Raw genomic sequence first — 19,649 nt, forward strand, 5'->3', positions numbered from 1 at the left:
CCGTGGTACAGTCTTTTCAGTACAAACTAGCATTGCGCTGCTTATCTTACAATGTTTTACAATAACTTCTATAGCAAAACTGTATCAAACGCGAACGACTTTCTCGAAATTATCGAGCACAATATGATATAATATAAAAACATTTCATTTCAGCGACGCAAATTTTTATTTGCTGTTAAAAAAGACTGTTTGAATCGTTTCGCTTTCAACTGTTTTTTTTTGTGAGGTAGATTTGCATATCTCACTGAAATATTACCCTAAACTTAAAAATATGAAATTCAAACTTTATTTGATAAATAATCGAACGATCCAATTTAAGAACCACCGTATCCTGAAATATTGCGTTTTATTATGTAAACGGCAACACCGACATCTTATTTTTGTTATTTCATGGGGATATCGTTTACTTCCATTCGTTAATTTGATAACTATTTACCTTGCAGCAGCATTCAACTATCAGAGCCCCCGCACACTACAGACTTTTTTTCAGCCGACAGTTTGGTCGGATCGGCCTACTAGTGCAAAAACCGACCCAACTGAATCAGTGTAATGTGCGCACATGCATACCTCTCCGTACTCATTAAGAAGCCTACCGAACTACAGACTGATCGGTCGACAAGTCAGTCTGCAGTCTGCGGGGGCTCTTACTCGTTCGCTCGCCTCCCTCTTATACACCGATCACCATACACAGTTCGTTCTGAACTGTATATACAGTTCAGCCAGCGGTCAGTTCGTTCTGAACTGTATACGCAGTTCCGCCAGCGGTCATCGTACACAGTTCGTTCTGAACTGCATACACAGTTCATCGTTCATCGTACACAGTTCGTTCTGAACTGAACTGTATACACATTTCAGCCAGCGGTCTTCGTACAAAGTTCATGTGAGCTTTTGCCCAGTGAAAAAGAACGACCGTTCGTTCACTCTATTTGGTGAACTAGTTCTTTTGAACAGTTGATGAACGGTTTGCCTATCTCTACACACAACGCTCGACACATCTTCACATGTTTTATATCGTTGTTGGTTTATGATTCGTTTCAAAAAATCGACCTCCAAAAAGCTTTCCGTGAAACAATTATGCTTTCATTCATTTTTACAATACTGTGTCTTCACAAAATTACGTCTTTTCGCAGTATGTCTTTACATCATGAAATTCACACATGTCTTCAAATCTGGCATCTCTGCTATCAAAGCACGGCTTACAGAGACAAGGCTAGCTACTACGGATCAGTCATTTTTTAGTGACGTCATCTGAGTCGTTGAAGTAAACAATGTGTTCTTATTTTTTATTTTTCGTGCTTTGTAAGTTTGTGCGTTGATAATATAGTTGATTATATTGACCACCATGAATAAATTGATAAAACATTTATCCACAAAGAACATAATTCTCGGTTTTTCGGAAAGCGAAAGAATCTCTTTTTTGGTCCGATAATGTCATTTTCATAATTTATACACCCGCTCACAGCGCATTGAACCATTTTCGATTTTTCATTTCAGGAACATTTACGCGTAAGTCGGAAAACAAAATACAACTGGCGACTGTTTACACTGACAATTCGGATGACGTCATCAAAAAATGTTTACTCGCTAAAGAACTAGCCTTGTCTCTGTAAGCCGTGCTATCAAAGCATGTGTCACAATTGTGCAAAACAAAAGATAAATAGCGGTATAAACAACATATGCAGCGCAATGTAAACCTGTGGAGCAGTTCTACTCATATTTTGTTTCTTATTTGGAATTTGTTTGTGAGATAAATATATGTATCAATTGTTCCTTAATGTGAAATAGTTAAAATGTCGCGAAAGTCTTTTTGTTCTACATCGGCATCTTCAAGATCCGATCCAAAGAAGCAAACAAGTTTAATGGCATTTATCTCAAAAAAAGACAAAACTGAAGAAAACGAATGGTAGGTTTTAGATTCTTGAGGAAAACGTGCTCTTGTTACAAACGGCTTATTTTCACTAGTACTTCTACGATCAATATCAACGGTATTGGAAAAAATGTGGAAAAAGCTACACAATCCAATCCTGCAACGAAGTCGGATGAAGAGGCCCTACTGCGCTCACCTAGCATTTTCAAAACTAAGTTTCCAAAGGTTGGTCGGTTGTCGGTTCCATTAAATGTAAAATGATTATTATATAGTTTCTCATTCGCAGACTAAACGGTCCAATACTATTGAGATTGTCTCGAGTGATTCTGACAATTCACCCGTTAAGCCAAAAGAAAATTTAGTACGTAAACTGCAAGACAGCGATTCGAAAAGTGTTGCTACTGAATCAAATACTGCTGCTAGTAATCCTGATGAGTACGATCTGCTAGTTTCGAAGTACTGTTTAGAGGCCAACACAGTGTCTATGAAATTAGAACTTGATTTGGAAAACGATTCAAGCTATCGCAAGGCAACAAAGAAATTAGAGGAAAATTTGGCGAAGGTGAGCCCCTTGAAAAATCTGTCACAAACAACTTCGCGAAGTATAGGGAAATTCGAATACAAAACTCCTAAGGCCGCATCTTTGCTCGCTGGTTTGAACGAAACTTTAAAGAAGCCTATCGATCTAAATATGACACCGGTGAATGACGGCGACGATGCATTTGAGAATAAAACAAATAGACCTTCCAGTTCAACCCCCCTCAGTGCGATAAATGTGCCTGTGAGGTCAAACACGATAATTAGCGGAGTTGAACAACAAAATATTAAAACTCAGGATAAAGCTCCTCTTGCTGGTTCATCTAATTTTATTTTTAGACCTAAACTTAGAGCAGCATTACGAGACGCTTGTGACGAAAGTCCGGATACTACCAGTAAGTTATTCACTGCAAATAAGAAATCACAAGAAGATAGCACAGCTTTTCCAAAAGAAATAGCACCATTGCCGATGAAAGCAAAAGATGAAAAGAAATTATTAAGTACTTCCAATAGTAGTGGAAATTTGGATCGCATTCTGAGTCCAGCAAAACAGAAACCATCCGTTCGCTTTGATCCCGAGCTGAATGAATGTATAGTTGAAGTGCTCAATAGTCCACGATTTACGAAAAAGGGACTGTCAAAAACAGAGATTGAGAGTCAATGTCAGTACCTGAAAGAAACAAACCATCTATTACTCGGAAAGTTTTTTGACATTATATCGCAAATTCCGGTCGAATTTTTTGGCTCAATACCCAAATTTGAGATGGCCACATACAGTAAGCTCAAGTCGTTGATAGAAAATGTGCGCGGTAAAATTAAGGTTAACGAAAAAGCATTGGACAATTTTAATGATCTGAAGAAACCATCGATAGGATCCCGTAAAAGTCGAATCGAACCCTTCAATGATTCGGTATTAAATGACACAGACAAGACACCACTAGTTCTGAATGCTTCAACCATGCGTGTCTCGAACAAGCATCCTGTTCGGGATTTTGAGAATGACTTAGCTGGAATTTCGACTCCTACCACAAACATTAGCGATTCGCAGAAAAAATCAAGCGGATTCGTTTTCAAGAAACCCCTAGCTGGGACATTGCATAGCCTGAATGATAGTAAAACCGACGAAAAAATTGTAGAAACGCAGAATCCTGTGAATGAAGATGAAGATGATGATGACATCGAAAGTATTATGGATAGTATCCGCGAAGCAGAGTTAATCGACAAGGGACGATCCAACCAACGGAACTTGAGTTCAATAGATTTAGTAACACCGCCTGGTTCATTTCGCCGAACAGAGCCACGCATAACTTTTAACGCAAACGAAACATCTCTTCGTAACACACAATTCATAGAAAACGTGGAAACCCAAGTGGATGATGATGGATGGCAGGTTTACGACCCATCTCAATTCGAGGATAACAACCCGCGAGTGTCCAACGATTTTGTTAGTGTCTCCGACTTTCAGCGAAAAGAACCAAATAGGGATGCTGAACTTTGTCGACTTCTGGATGATGTGGATAATCAGGCGCCAATTGGCTCGAGCAGTTCGAACACTCAAAACTCGCTAGGAAATTTCCACTCAGGAGTACGCAACGATGGACTTTCCGGAGAATTCGATGGCATGAACTACCCGCATTCTGAACAACTCAAAGTAGTTTTTCGTGAAATATTTGGTCTCCGTTCTTTTCGACCCAATCAGTTGCAAGTGATAAATGCTACACTGCTGGGGAATGATTGCTTTGTGCTGATGCCGACAGGGGGCGGAAAATCACTTTGCTACCAGCTTCCTGCCCTACTGACGGAGGGTGTAACGGTTGTTGTCAGCCCGTTAAAATCTCTCATTCTGGACCAGGTCAACAAACTGAACTCGCTTGATATTTCTGCCGCACACTTGTCGGGAGAAGTTTCGTATGCGGATCAGCAAAAGATCTATGTCGATCTAGAAAGGCCAAAGCCCGTTCTAAAATTACTATATGTTACCCCGGAGAAAATTTGCTCATCCGGTCGCTTCCAGAACATTTTGAGTGGTTTGTACAGGATGAAACAACTCGCGCGGTTTGTGATAGATGAAGCACACTGTGTATCGGCCTGGGGACACGATTTTCGACCGGACTACAAGAAACTATCGGTTTTGCGGGAACAATTTCCTACCGTGAGAAAACAAATTACTTATTCTGTAAATTCCAATTTAAAGCAAAAAAATTTTTCTCAGATCCCTACAATAGCGCTTACCGCAACTGCAAATCTTCGGGTGAGAACAGACGTGGTAAAACAGTTGAGATTGCAGCCTAACACCAGGTGGTTTTTGTGCAGTTTCAACCGGCCAAATCTGAAATACATCATTCGTCCCAAGCAAGGTGTCGCTACGAAAGCGGAGATCATAGATCTGATCAAGGGCAAATTTCCCCGGGCATCCGGTATTGTATATTGTTTATCGAAGAAAGATTGCGATCAGCTCGCGGGAGATTTGAAAGGCGCTGGAATAAAAGCGAAAAGCTACCATGCTGGATTGTCTGATTCCCAGCGAGAATCGACGCAGAAGGATTGGATAACTGATAAAATCAAAGTAGTTTGCGCCACGATCGCATTTGGTATGGGCATAGATAAACCGGACGTCCGGTACGTCATTCATCATTCGATGCCCAAGAGTATTGAAGGCTATTACCAAGAAGCGGGGCGAGCGGGCCGAGACGGCGAGTTGGCGACATGTATACTGTTTTACAACTACTCGGATATGCTGCGTTACAGGAAAATGATGGATCGAGGTATGTTTGGATTTCGCATAAACTGTGTAATATTTCGCCCGAAATCATTTTGCCCCATCCCGATGCTTGGATTAGTTGATCTGACATAAGTCACCTCGCAAAATTGAAAATTTCGTTTTTTCTTTCCAATTCATTAATTTGTAAGGCTCAAACGCATAAGCTTTGCGGAGTCACTAATTTACGATAAATAAAAATTTTCGACTTAATTCTAATGCCTCAAGGGTATTCAAAAGGTACTCTCTGGCTGCTTAATTATCCGTACATTGCCATTGCATGACCGATGTCATCGTAACCGTTTCCACACCAACAGACATTCCCCTTTATTCCGCGCGGCGAATGAGGTGAGATGGCCCAAGTCACTGCATTCCTGCAGGCGAATGGCGTGACTATAGTTTGTCACTAGGTGAGATTTGAAGTCGTGTCCTCATATGTTTCGACTCGGGTTTCAAAAAGAAGTTTAAAAGTAATGTAGCTTCCACAATGAAGCGAGGAACTTTGCTATCTCACGTCACTCGCCGCGTAGAATAAGGGGGATTGCCTTGAACAAGATTTATTCTGTGGAGATGCACATCTAGTGAGTACACTCTGTCCAACTTCTATAAGACCAGGTGATGATCTTGCTGCTTTGTGTCATTGTAAACAATGTTTCCATTTATATTCTAGTGTGTAAATATTGGTGACTACCATAGGGCTCTTGCTACACATATATGCAGAGCATCTGTTGGGCAAACATCATTTATTTACATTCGTAGCTTCTATGCAGCAGAAACGGATTCATTATCAAACGACGTTATAGTAGATGATTTAAATATAGTTGCAATCTCTCTATTAGCGCGAAATATTTCATAGAACTAACATTAACTTTGTGAAACAGTTAGACAAACTATTTACCGGACAAGAGCTTTTGTGTGACGCATATTGCTTAACTTACTAGCACCTATTTCGCGATGTTCATTTGGCGACTTTCCCACTAGATTTGAATCGAAAAATAACAGGAAAGGATTATCAGCATGTTCGGACCTAGATTCAAGACACAGAGGCTCGAGCTCACGTTCGAATGCTTCCTTGTATTTTCCATGAATTAGCCAATTGATGGATTTTCTTCGTTTCCGATCATTATAACCATATTTATTTTCCGATCTTATAACCATATTTCACGTCTACGCAGAGCATTCAGGTACCCAGAAATCATATCTGAGGGTTGGTTGATCTTTCTGGCTGAATATGTTCTTAATTTCAATATAATCATCTGCTTTTTTGGCGAAACTAACCACCGATTAAGGATATCTTCATACGAATATTCATTATAGTTTGCTTCTTCACGAGACCAGGGCAAAAACCACAAAGCCTAAATGGGAGCACACTTTACCTAATCCGGCTATACAATCGCAATGTGCGATTTGGATTGTTTCTGTGAAACTTTTTGAATAATCAATCTGCTTCCATTGATATGGATCATAGCCATAACAGAAATTTCTATTTTTCTCCGTGTATATGGCTTTGACGCTAATAGTAAATATTTTTATGTAAAGAGACATATATTCGCATGTTATTAATATAGTGTAGCGCGTAATTTCTATAACTATTCCGCCAAAATAATTATTTAAACAAAGCTCAATCTTGTCGATCCATATAAATCCTATGCAGCGATCTCTTTTGCCTGCCCAACAGATCACTAATACATATGCACGCTGCAAGCGCCCTATACACTGCATGATGTTCATGTGTGTGTGTATGCAAGCGCTGAGCGTAAACGAATAGGGCTCTTGCTACACATACATGCAGAGCATGTGTTGGGTACACCTCGTTTGTTTACATTCGTAGTTTCTATGCAACATAAGCGGATTTATTATCAATCGGCGTTCTTGTAGATGATTCAAATATAGTTGCGGTCTTTCTATTAACGCGAAATTAATCATAGAACTAACATGAACTTTGTGAAACAGTTAGGCAAGCTATTTCATGAACAAGAGTTTTTGTGTGACGCGTATTATTTAATTTACTAGCACCTTTTTCGCGATGTTCATTGAGCGACTTTCCCACTAAATTTGAATCGAAAAATTAGCAAAATTGGCAGAAAAGCTTCCTTCCTTCCGGATGCTTCCTTGTATTTTCCATGAATTGGATAATCAATGGATTTTCTCCGTTTACGATCAACTTTCTTATAAACATATTTAACTTCTCCGCAGAGCATACTGGTGCCCATATCTGAGGGTTGGTTGATCTTTCTGGTTGAATATGTCTTCAATTTCAACATAATCAACCACTTTTTTGGGGGAACTAACCACCGATTAAGGACATCTGCACACGAATGTTCATTATAGTTTACTTCTCCACGAGACCAGCATTCAAGGGCAAAAAGCATAAAGCCTGAATGGGAATACACTTCATGTGTTGAAAGTCACTATAATAGAGAAAAATATATATATATTCACGTAAAGAAACATATATTCGCATGTTATTAATATAGAGTAGTGCGTAATTGTTATACTTATTTCGCTAAAATAATTATTTAAACAAAGCTCAATTATGTCGATCCATATAAAGCCTATGCAGCGATCACTTTTGCCTGCCCTATAGATTACTAATACATATGCACGCTGCAAGCGCCGTATGTTTTCCTAATTTTCAAGTGTCAAGTTTGTATGAAACCAGTTACATTTTCCGTTGTTTTAGTTGTTTTGATCCATTACTTACCATCTCACATCGGAAGACGTCTGAGTTTTGCCAAATCTCACATTACCCAACAGTGGGACATGATATGTTGTGACAAAGAATGGTTACAAATACATTTAGCTATATAGCATAACGAAAAGTTCTTCAATGTATAGGTTGTCTTCAGTGACGAAAAAAAGTTCAATTTGGATGATCCTGATGGTTTCAGCGGGTACTGGCGTGATTAACGGAAGAAGGAACAGTATCTTTCAACCAGGAATTTTGGTGGAGGCTCGTGCATGGGTTGGGCGGGATTCTGTGCAACCGGAAAGCTCAAACTAGCTTTCACATCATTCAAGGATTACATACATGTTCTAGAATCCTCTCTCCTACCGTTTTTGCGTGGATATCGTCACAAAAAAATCACACTCCTATATTCTATACCTACTATTCATACCAGCAGGGAAACTAAACAATGGATTAAGAACCAAAAACATATTTTTTTAACTGGTCCTTTTTGACTGGGATACGCAGAATCTACACTGAGGGAAAACGGTACACCACGGTTGAAGAGCTCAAGGCCGCAATTTCGAAGACATGGAAAAATATTAAGAGATTCGTTCAGCAGAATTTGAAAAATAGTTTTCCAACACGAATTTTCCAGGTTATTAGCCGAAATGGCAAGGTTGCCAATTATTCATAATATTTATGAATTTTGAAATGGTCTTATAAAAACTGGACATCTGAAATTATCATATTTAGGCACAAGAAATAAACAAACAACTCTTTTGAACGAAATTTACCCTAAACATACTTTATTTTAAGCATTCAACAATATATGAATGTATCTTGTTGAAATTCTAACTGTTTGTGTTGCAACGAAATAGAATTCTCCACGAGACCAGCATTCAAGGGCAAAAAGCATAAAGCCTGAATGGGAATACACTTCATGTGTTGAAAGTCACTATAATAGAGAAAAAAATATATATATTCACGTAAAGAAACATATATTCGCATGTTATTAATATAGAGTAGTGCGTAATTGTTATACTTATTTCGCTAAAATAATTATTTAAACAAAGCTCAATCTTGTCGATCCATATAAAGCCTATGCAGCGATCACTTTTGCCTGCCCTATAGATTACTAATACATATGCACGCTGCAAGCGCCGTATGTTTTCCTAATTTTCAAGTGTCAAGTTTGTATGAAACCAGTTACATTTTCCGTTGTTTTAGTTGTTTTGATCCATTAATTTGGAAAATGCCAGAGGGAAAAGTGCTCACAGAGAAAGAAGAAAGACAAATCGATGCATTTCACCATGAAAATGTTGGTATCAGAGAAATTTTTCGTCGGATTGTACGATCCCATCAAGTAGTGCTCAGTAGTGGCCAATCCTCAAGGATACGATTAGAAGGAGAAAGCTCCACGTAAATCAAAGCTCTCTGTCCGGGATAAGCGGGAAATAGCTAAAATAGCTTCGAATTCCTCAAAATCGCTTATGCAAATAAAGCAATATTTCAATTTAAATGTTACTCGGGTGACAATTCGTCAAGTTTTGATAAGAAAAATCCTCACATAAAGAGGGTTTAAAAGGTTAAAGCTCCTTATCTTACACCATCTCACATCGGAAGACGTCTGAGTTTTGCCAAATCTCACATTACCCAACAGTGGGACATGATATGTTGTGACAAAGAATGTTTACAAATACATTTAGCTATATAGCATAACGAAAAGTTCTTCAATGTATAGGTTGTCTTCAGTGACGAAAAAAAGTTCAATTTGGATGATCCTGATGGTTTCAGCGGGTACTGGCGTGATTAACGGAAGAAGGAACAGTATCTTTCAACCAGGAATTTTGGTGGAGGCTCGTGCATGGGTTGGGCGGGATTCTGTGCAACCGGAAAGCTCAAACTAGCTTTCACATCATTCAAGGATTACATACATGTTCTAGAATCCTCTCTCCTACCGTTTTTGCGTGGATATCGTCACAAAAAAAATCACACTCCTATATTCTATACCTACTATTCATCAGGGTGGTCTTATAGAAGATGGATAGAGTGTAGTGGTTGGACATAAGTCTACTCACACGAATGAAATAACGATTACGTCCAAACCTTTGAACCACGCTCTCGAAACATTTGGTGTACATGAATGTAACCACCGCCCAAGAATTCCAGTATCCCAATCGGTTTGTCAACTCTAAAGCGAACTGTGACGCATTAGTTGGGAAAAAAATCATCGTATGAAATCTGTCTATTAAACAATTCGCCTTCCTAGGCACCCACCTTTGCGAGGGTGTCCACCTTCTCATTGCCAGAAATTGAGCAATGAGAGGAGACCCATACAAAGGTTATCTTATAAGATCTTTCGATCAGTGCACTCATCTGCTGCCTCACTTTTGTGAAGAAATAGGATGGGTGCCTTCCAGTTTTCATCGACTGGAGAGCCTCAAGCGAACTGAGACTATCCGGGAAAATGAAGTAATGGTCTGCAGGCTTGTTGGAGATCATCCCCAATGCGAAGTCGATTGCTGCCAGCTCAGCAGCATAAACGGAACGAAGTTCCTGCATTTTACGGAAGGCGCAAAAGTTTTCATTCAAGACACCGAAGCCAGTGGATCCATTGAGGCGAGACCCATCAGTGAAGTATCTTTTCATGCAATTGACTTTTTGGTCTTTCGATTAAAAATATGGGGAATGGAAATTGATCGCAGCTGATCCGGAATCCCAAGAGTTGCTTGTTTCAACGACAAATCGTATTCAATTGAAGAACTGCTAATGGTGAAGTGTGCACGGTCTGGAGTAAACAATGGAAAACAAATGTCTGACGAAATGTAGTCGTGATAAATTCTCATAAACCGAGATTATATATTTAGATGAAGAATTTTTTCAATGTTTTCTATCAAAAGTGTGTTTGTGACTTCGCATTTCACAAGTATTCTGAGAGGAAGTTCTCATAATAGGGATGTCCATGTTCCCAACAATATTAGATCCTCACTCACTAACTATCAAACGAGAGCCGGAGTGGCTCGTGCTGTGTCAAGAAGTCGTCTCCATTCAACTCAGTTTTGGGCTGTTTGTCACCAGGCGTCTTAACACTTGCAAGTCACTTTCGATCTGGTCTAGCCATCGTGCGCGCTGAGTTCCTCTTTTTCTGTTGCCGGAGGGATTGCTGGAAAGAAGCGAGACGTTTTTTCATTAGAACGATTTCGCAAGATTTCCATAAATTTAGTTTTATTTATATTCAACTTTAATTGCTTATACTTCAACCATCTACTTAAAGAACGCAAATCTCAATTCAAATCTAAAACGACCTGATTCAAATCATTAGCTGCAATGAATAGCACAGTATCATCTGCAAAAAGGTTAATATCAAAAAATGTCGTTGATGTACATAATAGATAAAAGCGACATTCATGGTAATGCTATAGCATTCTTCGAAATTTTTCAGTGAGTGGTATGTTCTTGATTTTTTGTTTTGGTCATGGATTTTACATTATCTGTCCTCTGGTACACACGACCTTACAGAATAATTGACGCAACGTGACGGGACGGAACGAGAACGTGACGTGGATGTTGTATGTGAATCACAAATTACATTAAAAATAACAATGCAATTGATTTGAATGAACTAGAATTCATATTGAATTTGAATGATTAATGAAATTAATGAAACGTTTTCATTAGAACGATTTCGCAAGATTTCCATAAATTTAGTTTTATTTATATTCAACTTTAATTGCTTATACTTCAACCATCTACTTAAAGAACACAAATCTCAATTCAAATCTAAAACGACCTGATTCAAATAATTAGCTGCAATGAATAGCACAGTATCATCTGCAAAAAGGTTAATATCAAAAAATGTCGTTGATGTACATAATAGATAAAAGCGAGATTCATGGTAATGCTATAGAAATCTTCAAAATTTTTCAGTGAGTGGTATGTTCTTGATCTTTTGTTTTGGTCATGGCTTTTACATTATCTGTCCTCTGGTACACACGACCTCACAGAATAATTGACGCAACGTGACGGGACGGAACGAGAACGTGACGTGGATATTGTATGTGAATCACAAATTACATTAAAAATAACAATGCAATTGATTTGAATGAACTAGAATTCATATTGAATTTGAATGATTAATAAAATTTTAATTCTGTAACATAAATACTTATTATAAATAAACTATATTTTAACAAAAAAAAAATCACACTTAATCGGGGTTCTACTGTATTTAATTACCACGGCGTGACATCACTATGTGCGGGATACAAATTATTTAAAATTCTATATAGAATATGAACTGTTTTTGTTTCTCAATATACAACTTAAGCAACAATAAAAAATAGAACTGAACTAGAGGGCAAATTAAGTGGAATGAAAAAAAATATTTTTTGGCAAAATGTTTCACAAAAGTTTAATTTCCTAACACGTTTTCTCTTCCAGACGGTGGTTCCATCTCTTATGAAGCCAAACAAGTGCACATACACAATCTTTTCCGAATGGTTAACTACTGTGAAAATGTGGCAGATTGTCGACGGTCGCAGCAGTTGAATTATTTCGCGGAACATTTCACACGTGAGCAGTGTTTGACAAATCGCGCGTCTGCTTGTGATAATTGCCTCATGCAAGGGGAATACAAAACCGTAGACGTCACGGACGACTGTCTGGCCATCGCAAAATGTGTACGGGACCTTTGCTGCGGTAGAAACCGATTCACACTTTTACACCTGGTGGATGTATTCAAAGGAAGCGAACAGAAGAAAATCCTTGACAATAATCACCATCGAACTCCTTACCATGGACGGCTTAAGAGTTGGGAAAAGAATGACATCCAAAGGCTGATGCACAAATTGGTTATCGAGGATTATCTGAAAGAGGATCTAATTTTCGCTAACGACATTCCACAGGCATATTTGAAAATTGGCACAAAAATAGAAAAACTGATGAGCCGAGAAGTTCGTATCAACTTCTCAATTAAAGAGAAAACCTCAGGAAAAAGAGTTCAACAGATCGACCTCGAGGGAGAACCAAGACTTGACACCCAAAGTAATGCACAACTCAAAGAATTACAGGAACGTTGCTACAATGATTTGCTGGATATTTGTCGTACACTTGCTGCGGAGAAAAATGTCACGCTTGCCTCTGTAATGAATATGCAAGCGCTCAAAGCTATGTCAGAGAGACTTCCGGAAACACAGGCAGAAATGTTAGCTCTACCCCACGTCACAAAGGCAAACTTCGAAAAGTATGGCCAACAATTATTAGAGATTACTCAAAATTATGCTGCCGAAAAACTTTGTCTCATGTTAGACGCAGAAGCTGGCGGTAATAAAGCTGCTAACGATAGCGCCAGCGATGCTAGTGATGATCAGACGGATTGGAACCGGCTAGCTCGTGAAGCTGGAACGAGTGGAACTGCTGGATCTGGAAAACGAAGAAAAAGTTGGGGGTCGGGCGGTCGCGGAGCAAAACGTTTCCGAAGAGGTGCCAAATCGAAGACAAGGGCACGCACGAAATCAGCAGTTGGACGAGGTGGTACAACTGCGAAAAGGGATTCCACAAGAGGTGGTGGTAGTAGTCGTGGTTCACGGTCGAGAACTTCAGGATTTGGATTGTTGCCACTCCCGGACAACCGGTAGTATAGGATCTTCACTAGTTGTATTAGACCGTTGTTTTTTTATACATCCGCGAATAAAAAATGTTTTTTTATTAAATTTTCGTTTTCCGTCTATGAGATCACAGATATCAAACTTCAGCATCGCAGGGTGGGAAATAAGTGTTTTACTTTACATTTTAATATTCTTTGAGTTCAAGTTCATTGATGATTGTATAATATTAGGAAAGCTTTCGACCGATCATCAGCTTTACTGATGATGGCGAGAGCGGAAGAACTCACTCTCGCTTAAACTATCTACTAAGATAAGGAATAGTAGTAGCAGTAGTTTTCTACAGTAAGGCCCAACTCAGATGACTTAGGGCCCGCACTCAGTTGATTTAGACCAGTTCCAATAAAACCCTTGTAACGATCAGACGTACTTTGTCAACTTCTTGTTTAATGTTAATCGTTAATAAATCATTAATCGCATCCGTATTGTTCGTATCACGTGTTCTTTGTAATAAGTATAACCGTAATCCAGTGACCTTTTGACGTAGGACTACGTCTAACCGGAAGATATAGGGGGTGAAATGGGAATCTAGGCACTGAACAAGGAGGAAAAAATGCAAGATTTGGAACGCTTATAACTCGAGCATTTCTCAATAGATCGCAAAAGTTTTTGCATCAATTGATAGGAAATATATCTACGCATCTATCATAACGAATAACATTTCATTTTTCTTGAGATAAATAATTTAATAATTGTGAAATATCAAGCATTGCCGAAATGCACTATGTGCCCATTTTTGATTGGTCCATTTTGTGCTCCTCAAATCGTACCGACCAAAACGGGCAACCAGAGCAGCAGCGAAACAGAATGAAGCACGATTGGAAAGGAAAAAGAAAAAACAGGAAGTGGGTTATATCTATGGTATAACCGCAAGGGTGACGTAGGACTATCGTTGATTTAGAGATCATTTGTTTGAAGTTGAATCTAAATCCATTCTGGATGAATGAATAAATGAATATTTGGGGGACTTCGAAAACGAGAGCGTCATGTTGCAGGCACAAGGTTTTATGCATCCAATATAGGATACGAAAACCTTGTTCTGAAGAATAATCTTCAGAAGCTTTCCTGCTAGCTGCACTTGATTGACAAATCACAAAACCAAAGGTATTAGATGGATATTTTATGGATAGAAAACATTAAAATAAACTCTTTCGCTTGAATGTAATTATTTTCCAGCAACGATTAGATATTTCCACATTTTTCTCGATACTGGAAGCCCACCAGTGGTTAATACTAACTCGATAACCACCTGTTAATAGCACTTGATTGAAAAATATTTGGTCACAGTGTTACATAGATAGGAAACATTCAAATAAACTCTTTCACATGAATGTATTTTTAAATTCCCAGAGGAACTGGCAGATTATATTCCAGAAATGATTAGATCTTTCCGGAACTTTCTCGATGCTGAATGGCATCCAAACGGAAAGAATTCTGCGCGTATATGTGTCGATCCTTCGCCATCCACCTCCTCCAGCACGATATGCAACGATGTTGTCTTGTCGATGTCCTCACGAAAAATGAATGCGTCTCACCACCAGAATATCGCTTAAGTATGCTTTTTGTGTGTGATTGCATCGAGAGAAGGTGTGGTTTACGATGGCAATTTGGAAGGCAAACTAGAGGGGAATGAACTCTCTGAGTTCGAAACTTTCGGCGACTGAGCAATAATCGATTGCGTGCGCATTCAATATTGGATACGGAAATATCCTACTGATGGGGAAGAATAATCTTCAGAAGCTTTCCTGCTAATTACACTTGGTTGATGTATTTGGTCGCTGTGTTATTTGGTTAGAAAACATTAAAATAAACTCCTTCACATGAATGTATTTTTAAATTCCCAAAGGAACTGGCAGATTATATTCCAGAAATGATTAGATCTTTCCGGAACTTTCTCGATGCTGAATGGCATCCAAACGGAAAGAATTCCGCGCGTGTATGTGTGTGTGTAGCGATGTCTTCCCGGCATTTGTGGCATCACTCTCCTCCTGATGGATTCCCTTCTGGCCTAAGGTGCACAAACAGGCTCTTGGTGATACCGTTCATCCGCGCTTTCATGATAAACACGAAGAGCTTCACCACAATAGCGACAACATGCTCCAATCGCTGTTCAATTAGAACTGAGTGGATTTCCGAGCGGCGCTCGCTTATATACCGATTGGTGATTTCAATAGCCTGTTTTGAGAACAATTTTAAGGCTATTGAAACAAGTTTTTGGATCAAAAAGTAACAAGTATATAACGCGTAGACATTTTATCTTTCGAATGAAGTGTTTATCATACCATTTCGTTCAGTTGTTTAGGAGCTATTAACGCTCAAAATCTCGGTCTCCGGCGTAACGCTTTCGGTTTCGAAACTTTGATTTTACACCCCGGTATAGAAATGAAAGACGTAGTCCTACGTCAAAAATGAACGAAACATTGGTCGCAGTCTCACACATGCGTAACTCTCGAGCCAGCCAGTCAGCTTAAAAATCCCCGCTCCGCTGCCGTAACGATCATGCTGTTCAGACGCACTTTGGAGAGCTCCGAACGATTAAACCAATAAACGGTCGAAGTGCAAGTGGTGCGAACAATGACGAAGCGCAAGAAGAAGACAAAGTCTTTGACAAACTCGCTCGGTGAATTGAGTGGTGGTACCGCTCCCAATCAGAAGCAGAGAAAGCGGAGTATCAATGGCAATCATTCTGTGAGCCAATCGAGACACACATCAAATGCGTCAGTTTCATCAATGTCTGGTGTATCTGGGGGAAACAAAGAAAATGACTCAGTGAAAACTCCGCACATCAGCGGGTCCTCTTCCCAGCCGCAAAGTGGTGTTGCAAAACCAGTTGGTGAAAAGAATCAAAAAGTGCCACCTATTATGGTGAAAAACATTCCCCTCATCACCTTGATGAAGGATTTATCATCGAATGAAATTCCTGCTGAGTACAAGTTATGCAGTGTGGGAACCAAAATAGTGTGCAGCAACAAAGCACACTATGATAGCGTTTTACTGTACCTGAAAACGAAAAATGCTGAATACTATTCCCATGACATCCCTGGAGTGAAACCATTCAAGGTGGTTGTTAGAGGGCTCCCTGACCTCAAGCCTGAGGTTCTCAGGGAAGAACTGAGTGATCACTACAAGTTGAATGTGCTGGCTGTGTTTCCAATGTCTAGGCGAAATGAGCAGAAAAACCAGTATAACAACAGGTTGTTTCTAGTACATTTTCAAAGAGGAACGACCACCTTCCAAGCATTGCAAGCGATCAGAACAATATTTTCGGTTATCGTGAGATGGGAACCGTACCGAGGTGGCAAGAGAGATGTCACCCAATGCCAACGTTGCCTAAACTTCGGGCATGGTACCCCAAATTGTCACATCTTGCCCAGTTGTGCAACGTGTGGAAAATCACACTCAACAAGTGATTGTACAATGAAAGATCCGGAAACCGAGCCCACATGCGCAAATTGTGGTGCTAAACATAAAGGCACTGATTGGAGGTGCCCAAAGCGCGAAGAATTTAAACGGATCCGAAAACAAGCGGTGGCGAGGAAGCAGCAAGTAACAAAAACACAGAAGCAATTTGTGCTACCGGATGCTGATTTCCCAGCACTCACGTCACAACTTGCTCCCATCCGTCAAGCAGCTGACTTGGCTCCTGCCTGGAGTGTGCAACATCGCCTAGCCCAACCACCTCCTGTAGGACCCAAACCACCTCCTCTAGAGCCCCAACGTGGAGATCCACGTTCAGCATCAACATCATCGGAGCTTTTCTCGCCAGGTGAATTGATGCAAATCTTTACATCTATGTTGACCGCATTCCGTCAATGCAAATCTAAAATCGACCAGCTCCATGTTCTGGCATCCTTTATCGAACATTATGGATCGTAATTCGCTCCGATTTATGACGTGGAACGCTCGCTCTCTCAGAGCGAAAAAACTAGAGTTGGCGAACTTCATCACCGAACACGGAATAGATATTGGCGCGCTAACAGAAACACATTTAACACCAAACGACAGTTTTTCGTTGCCTGACTACAGCATTGTCCGGCTGGATCGCGTCAACTCTAGAGGAGGTGGAGTTGCAATCGTCGTGAGAAAGGGCATTCGTTTTTCCATCCTACCGCACTTGAAGACGAGTGTTGTGGAGGCCGTCGGAGTGGTGATTAAGACAGGAGCTGGTGGTATACGGTTCATCGCGGCTTACTGTCCTCGACAATGCACAACCAATTCGGGACTGGCAGAACAGTTGCACTGTGATCACGCGTATTCTAGAGGTTGCCACTCAGAATGCATTCAAGGCGTGTTATTTGGCATAGAAATCTCAACTAAGTACTAATAAAAAATGACGCAAGTAATACTACGTTGAGACGGCGAAGTTCCTCTAGGAACGTTAGTGCCATTGAAGAAGAAGAAGAAGAAGAAGAACAGTTCAAGCGAGACTTAAACATTCTCACCATCAACAGTAGCAACACTCGCTTCATCTTATGTGGCGACTTCAACGCTCGCCACTCACTGTGGAGTAACCAGCGGTCCAATTCAAACGGCACCCTCTTATACCAACATTACCAAGAACATCTGTACGAGATTGCCTTTCCGGATGACCCGACATACCTTTCTCCAGCAGGGAACTCATCGACGTTGGACATTGTGATCACGAATGTGAGAGCGTCAAAACCTCGGGTCCATAATGACCTAAGCTCTGACCACTATCCCGTGCTATTCACCTCGCAGCTAACTGTGGAAGCTGCCCCGCTTTTTAAACGAAAAGACTACCACAACGTTGACTGGGTGGCTTTCGGTCGACTTGTGGATCGTAACATCGACGATGATATTCCGTTGGTGACGACTGGCGACATCGACAGTGCGCTGGATGGCCTTCAGCGCGCAATAACAGTGGCAGACGAGGCTCTCATCCGGCAGGATTTCGCGTTCGAAGTTTTTGTTTTTAATTGCATCTAACCTGAAGGAAATCACTTTGGTGAGGAAAACTGCAGCATGTTTTTTGCCAAGCTCTCCAGTCCGTTGAAATTGCCGCCTATATATGTTACGCAATCTAATTATGTACCGAGTATGGGAATCAATGTTTAGAAGCTTACCCCGAACTTACTTACGAGCTTACCCCGGGGTAAGCTTCTAAACATTGATTCCCATACTCGGTACATAATTAGATTGCGTAACATATATAGGCGGCAATTTCAACGGACTGGAGAGCTTGGCAAAAAACATGCTGCAGTTTTCCTCACCAAAGTGATTTCCTTCAGGTTAGATGCAATTAAAAACAAAAACTTCGAACGCGAAATCCGCAACCTGAAGGATCACTCTCGTCCCTTCTGGAAGGTTGCCAAGGTGTTGAAGTCTCACCCAAAACCAATACCACCACTCAAGGCAGGTGATTCAATTTTGATTACTTCTTCAGAAAAAGTTAACGCACTCAGTGAACATTTCCTTCGCTCGCACAATATTGGGCTTGTTTATCAAAGCCCATTTGAGCAGCAGGTTGAGCATCATCTTCAAAATTTTGACGCAATACCTTCGCACCTTCCAAATGATCAAAGAGTGAATATTGATGAGGTCCGCTCAGCCATCAAATTCACTAAAAACATGAAAGCCCCCGGTTTTGACGGTATCTTCAACTTAGTCATTAAAAACCTTAATGACAAGGTATACGCACTCTTAGCTAACACATTCAACAGATGTATGGAACTTCATTATTTCCCATCTGCTTGGAAAGTAGCAAAAATCATACCTGTGGTCAAACCGGGAAAAGACCCCACACTTCCCTCGAGTTATAGGCCAATAAGCTTGCTCTCGGCTATAAGTAAACTATTTGAGAAACTTCTTCTTAACCGTTTACTAGCATTTACCAACGAACATAATATTATTCCCCCAGAGCAGTTTGGATTCCGTAGGGGTCACAGTACAATCCATCAACTGCTAAGACTCAAACAAAAAATTCAACAACATAAGGCAGTATCTAAGTCCACAGCTATGGCATTGTTAGACATTGAAAAGGCGTTCGACAATGTTTGGCATGATGGGCTTATTTACAAACTTTGCCTCTCCAATGCTCCAGTTTATCTGGTAAAAACAATCCGCAGTTACCTCCGAAATCGAACATTCAGAGTTTCTCTGGGCAGTGTTGAGTCAGAAAACTGTCTCATTAAT

The 19,649-nt window shown here is 40.1% G+C and overlaps 1 protein-coding gene across 2 annotated transcripts; it reads left to right on the forward strand.

Annotated features, from left to right (window-relative positions):
* The first annotated feature begins 1,460 nt into the window (after nucleotides 1-1,460).
* On the forward strand, nucleotides 1,461-14,478 carry LOC129779873 (recQ-like DNA helicase Blm). 2 transcript variants are annotated; one of them, XM_055787616.1, is made up of 5 exons: nucleotides 1,461-1,903; nucleotides 1,963-2,092; nucleotides 2,154-4,556; nucleotides 4,617-5,169; nucleotides 12,274-14,478. In XM_055787616.1, exons 1-5 carry the CDS (start codon nucleotides 1,791-1,793, stop codon nucleotides 13,467-13,469), a joined length of 4,395 nt encoding a protein of 1,464 aa, XP_055643591.1. In that variant the 5' UTR covers nucleotides 1,461-1,790; the 3' UTR covers nucleotides 13,470-14,478. The 2 variants fall into 2 exon arrangements, with proteins under 2 accessions (XP_055643591.1, XP_055643592.1); XM_055787617.1 differs by lacking the exon at nucleotides 1,461-1,903 and having other exon boundaries at nucleotides 1,978-2,092; nucleotides 2,140-4,556; nucleotides 12,274-14,477.
* The last annotated feature ends 5,171 nt before the right edge of the window (nucleotides 14,479-19,649 follow it).

The sequence above is a fragment of the Toxorhynchites rutilus genome, chromosome 3 (genome assembly GCF_029784135.1).
Source record: "Toxorhynchites rutilus septentrionalis strain SRP chromosome 3, ASM2978413v1, whole genome shotgun sequence".
Taxonomy (NCBI): Eukaryota; Metazoa; Arthropoda; class Insecta; order Diptera; family Culicidae; genus Toxorhynchites; species Toxorhynchites rutilus.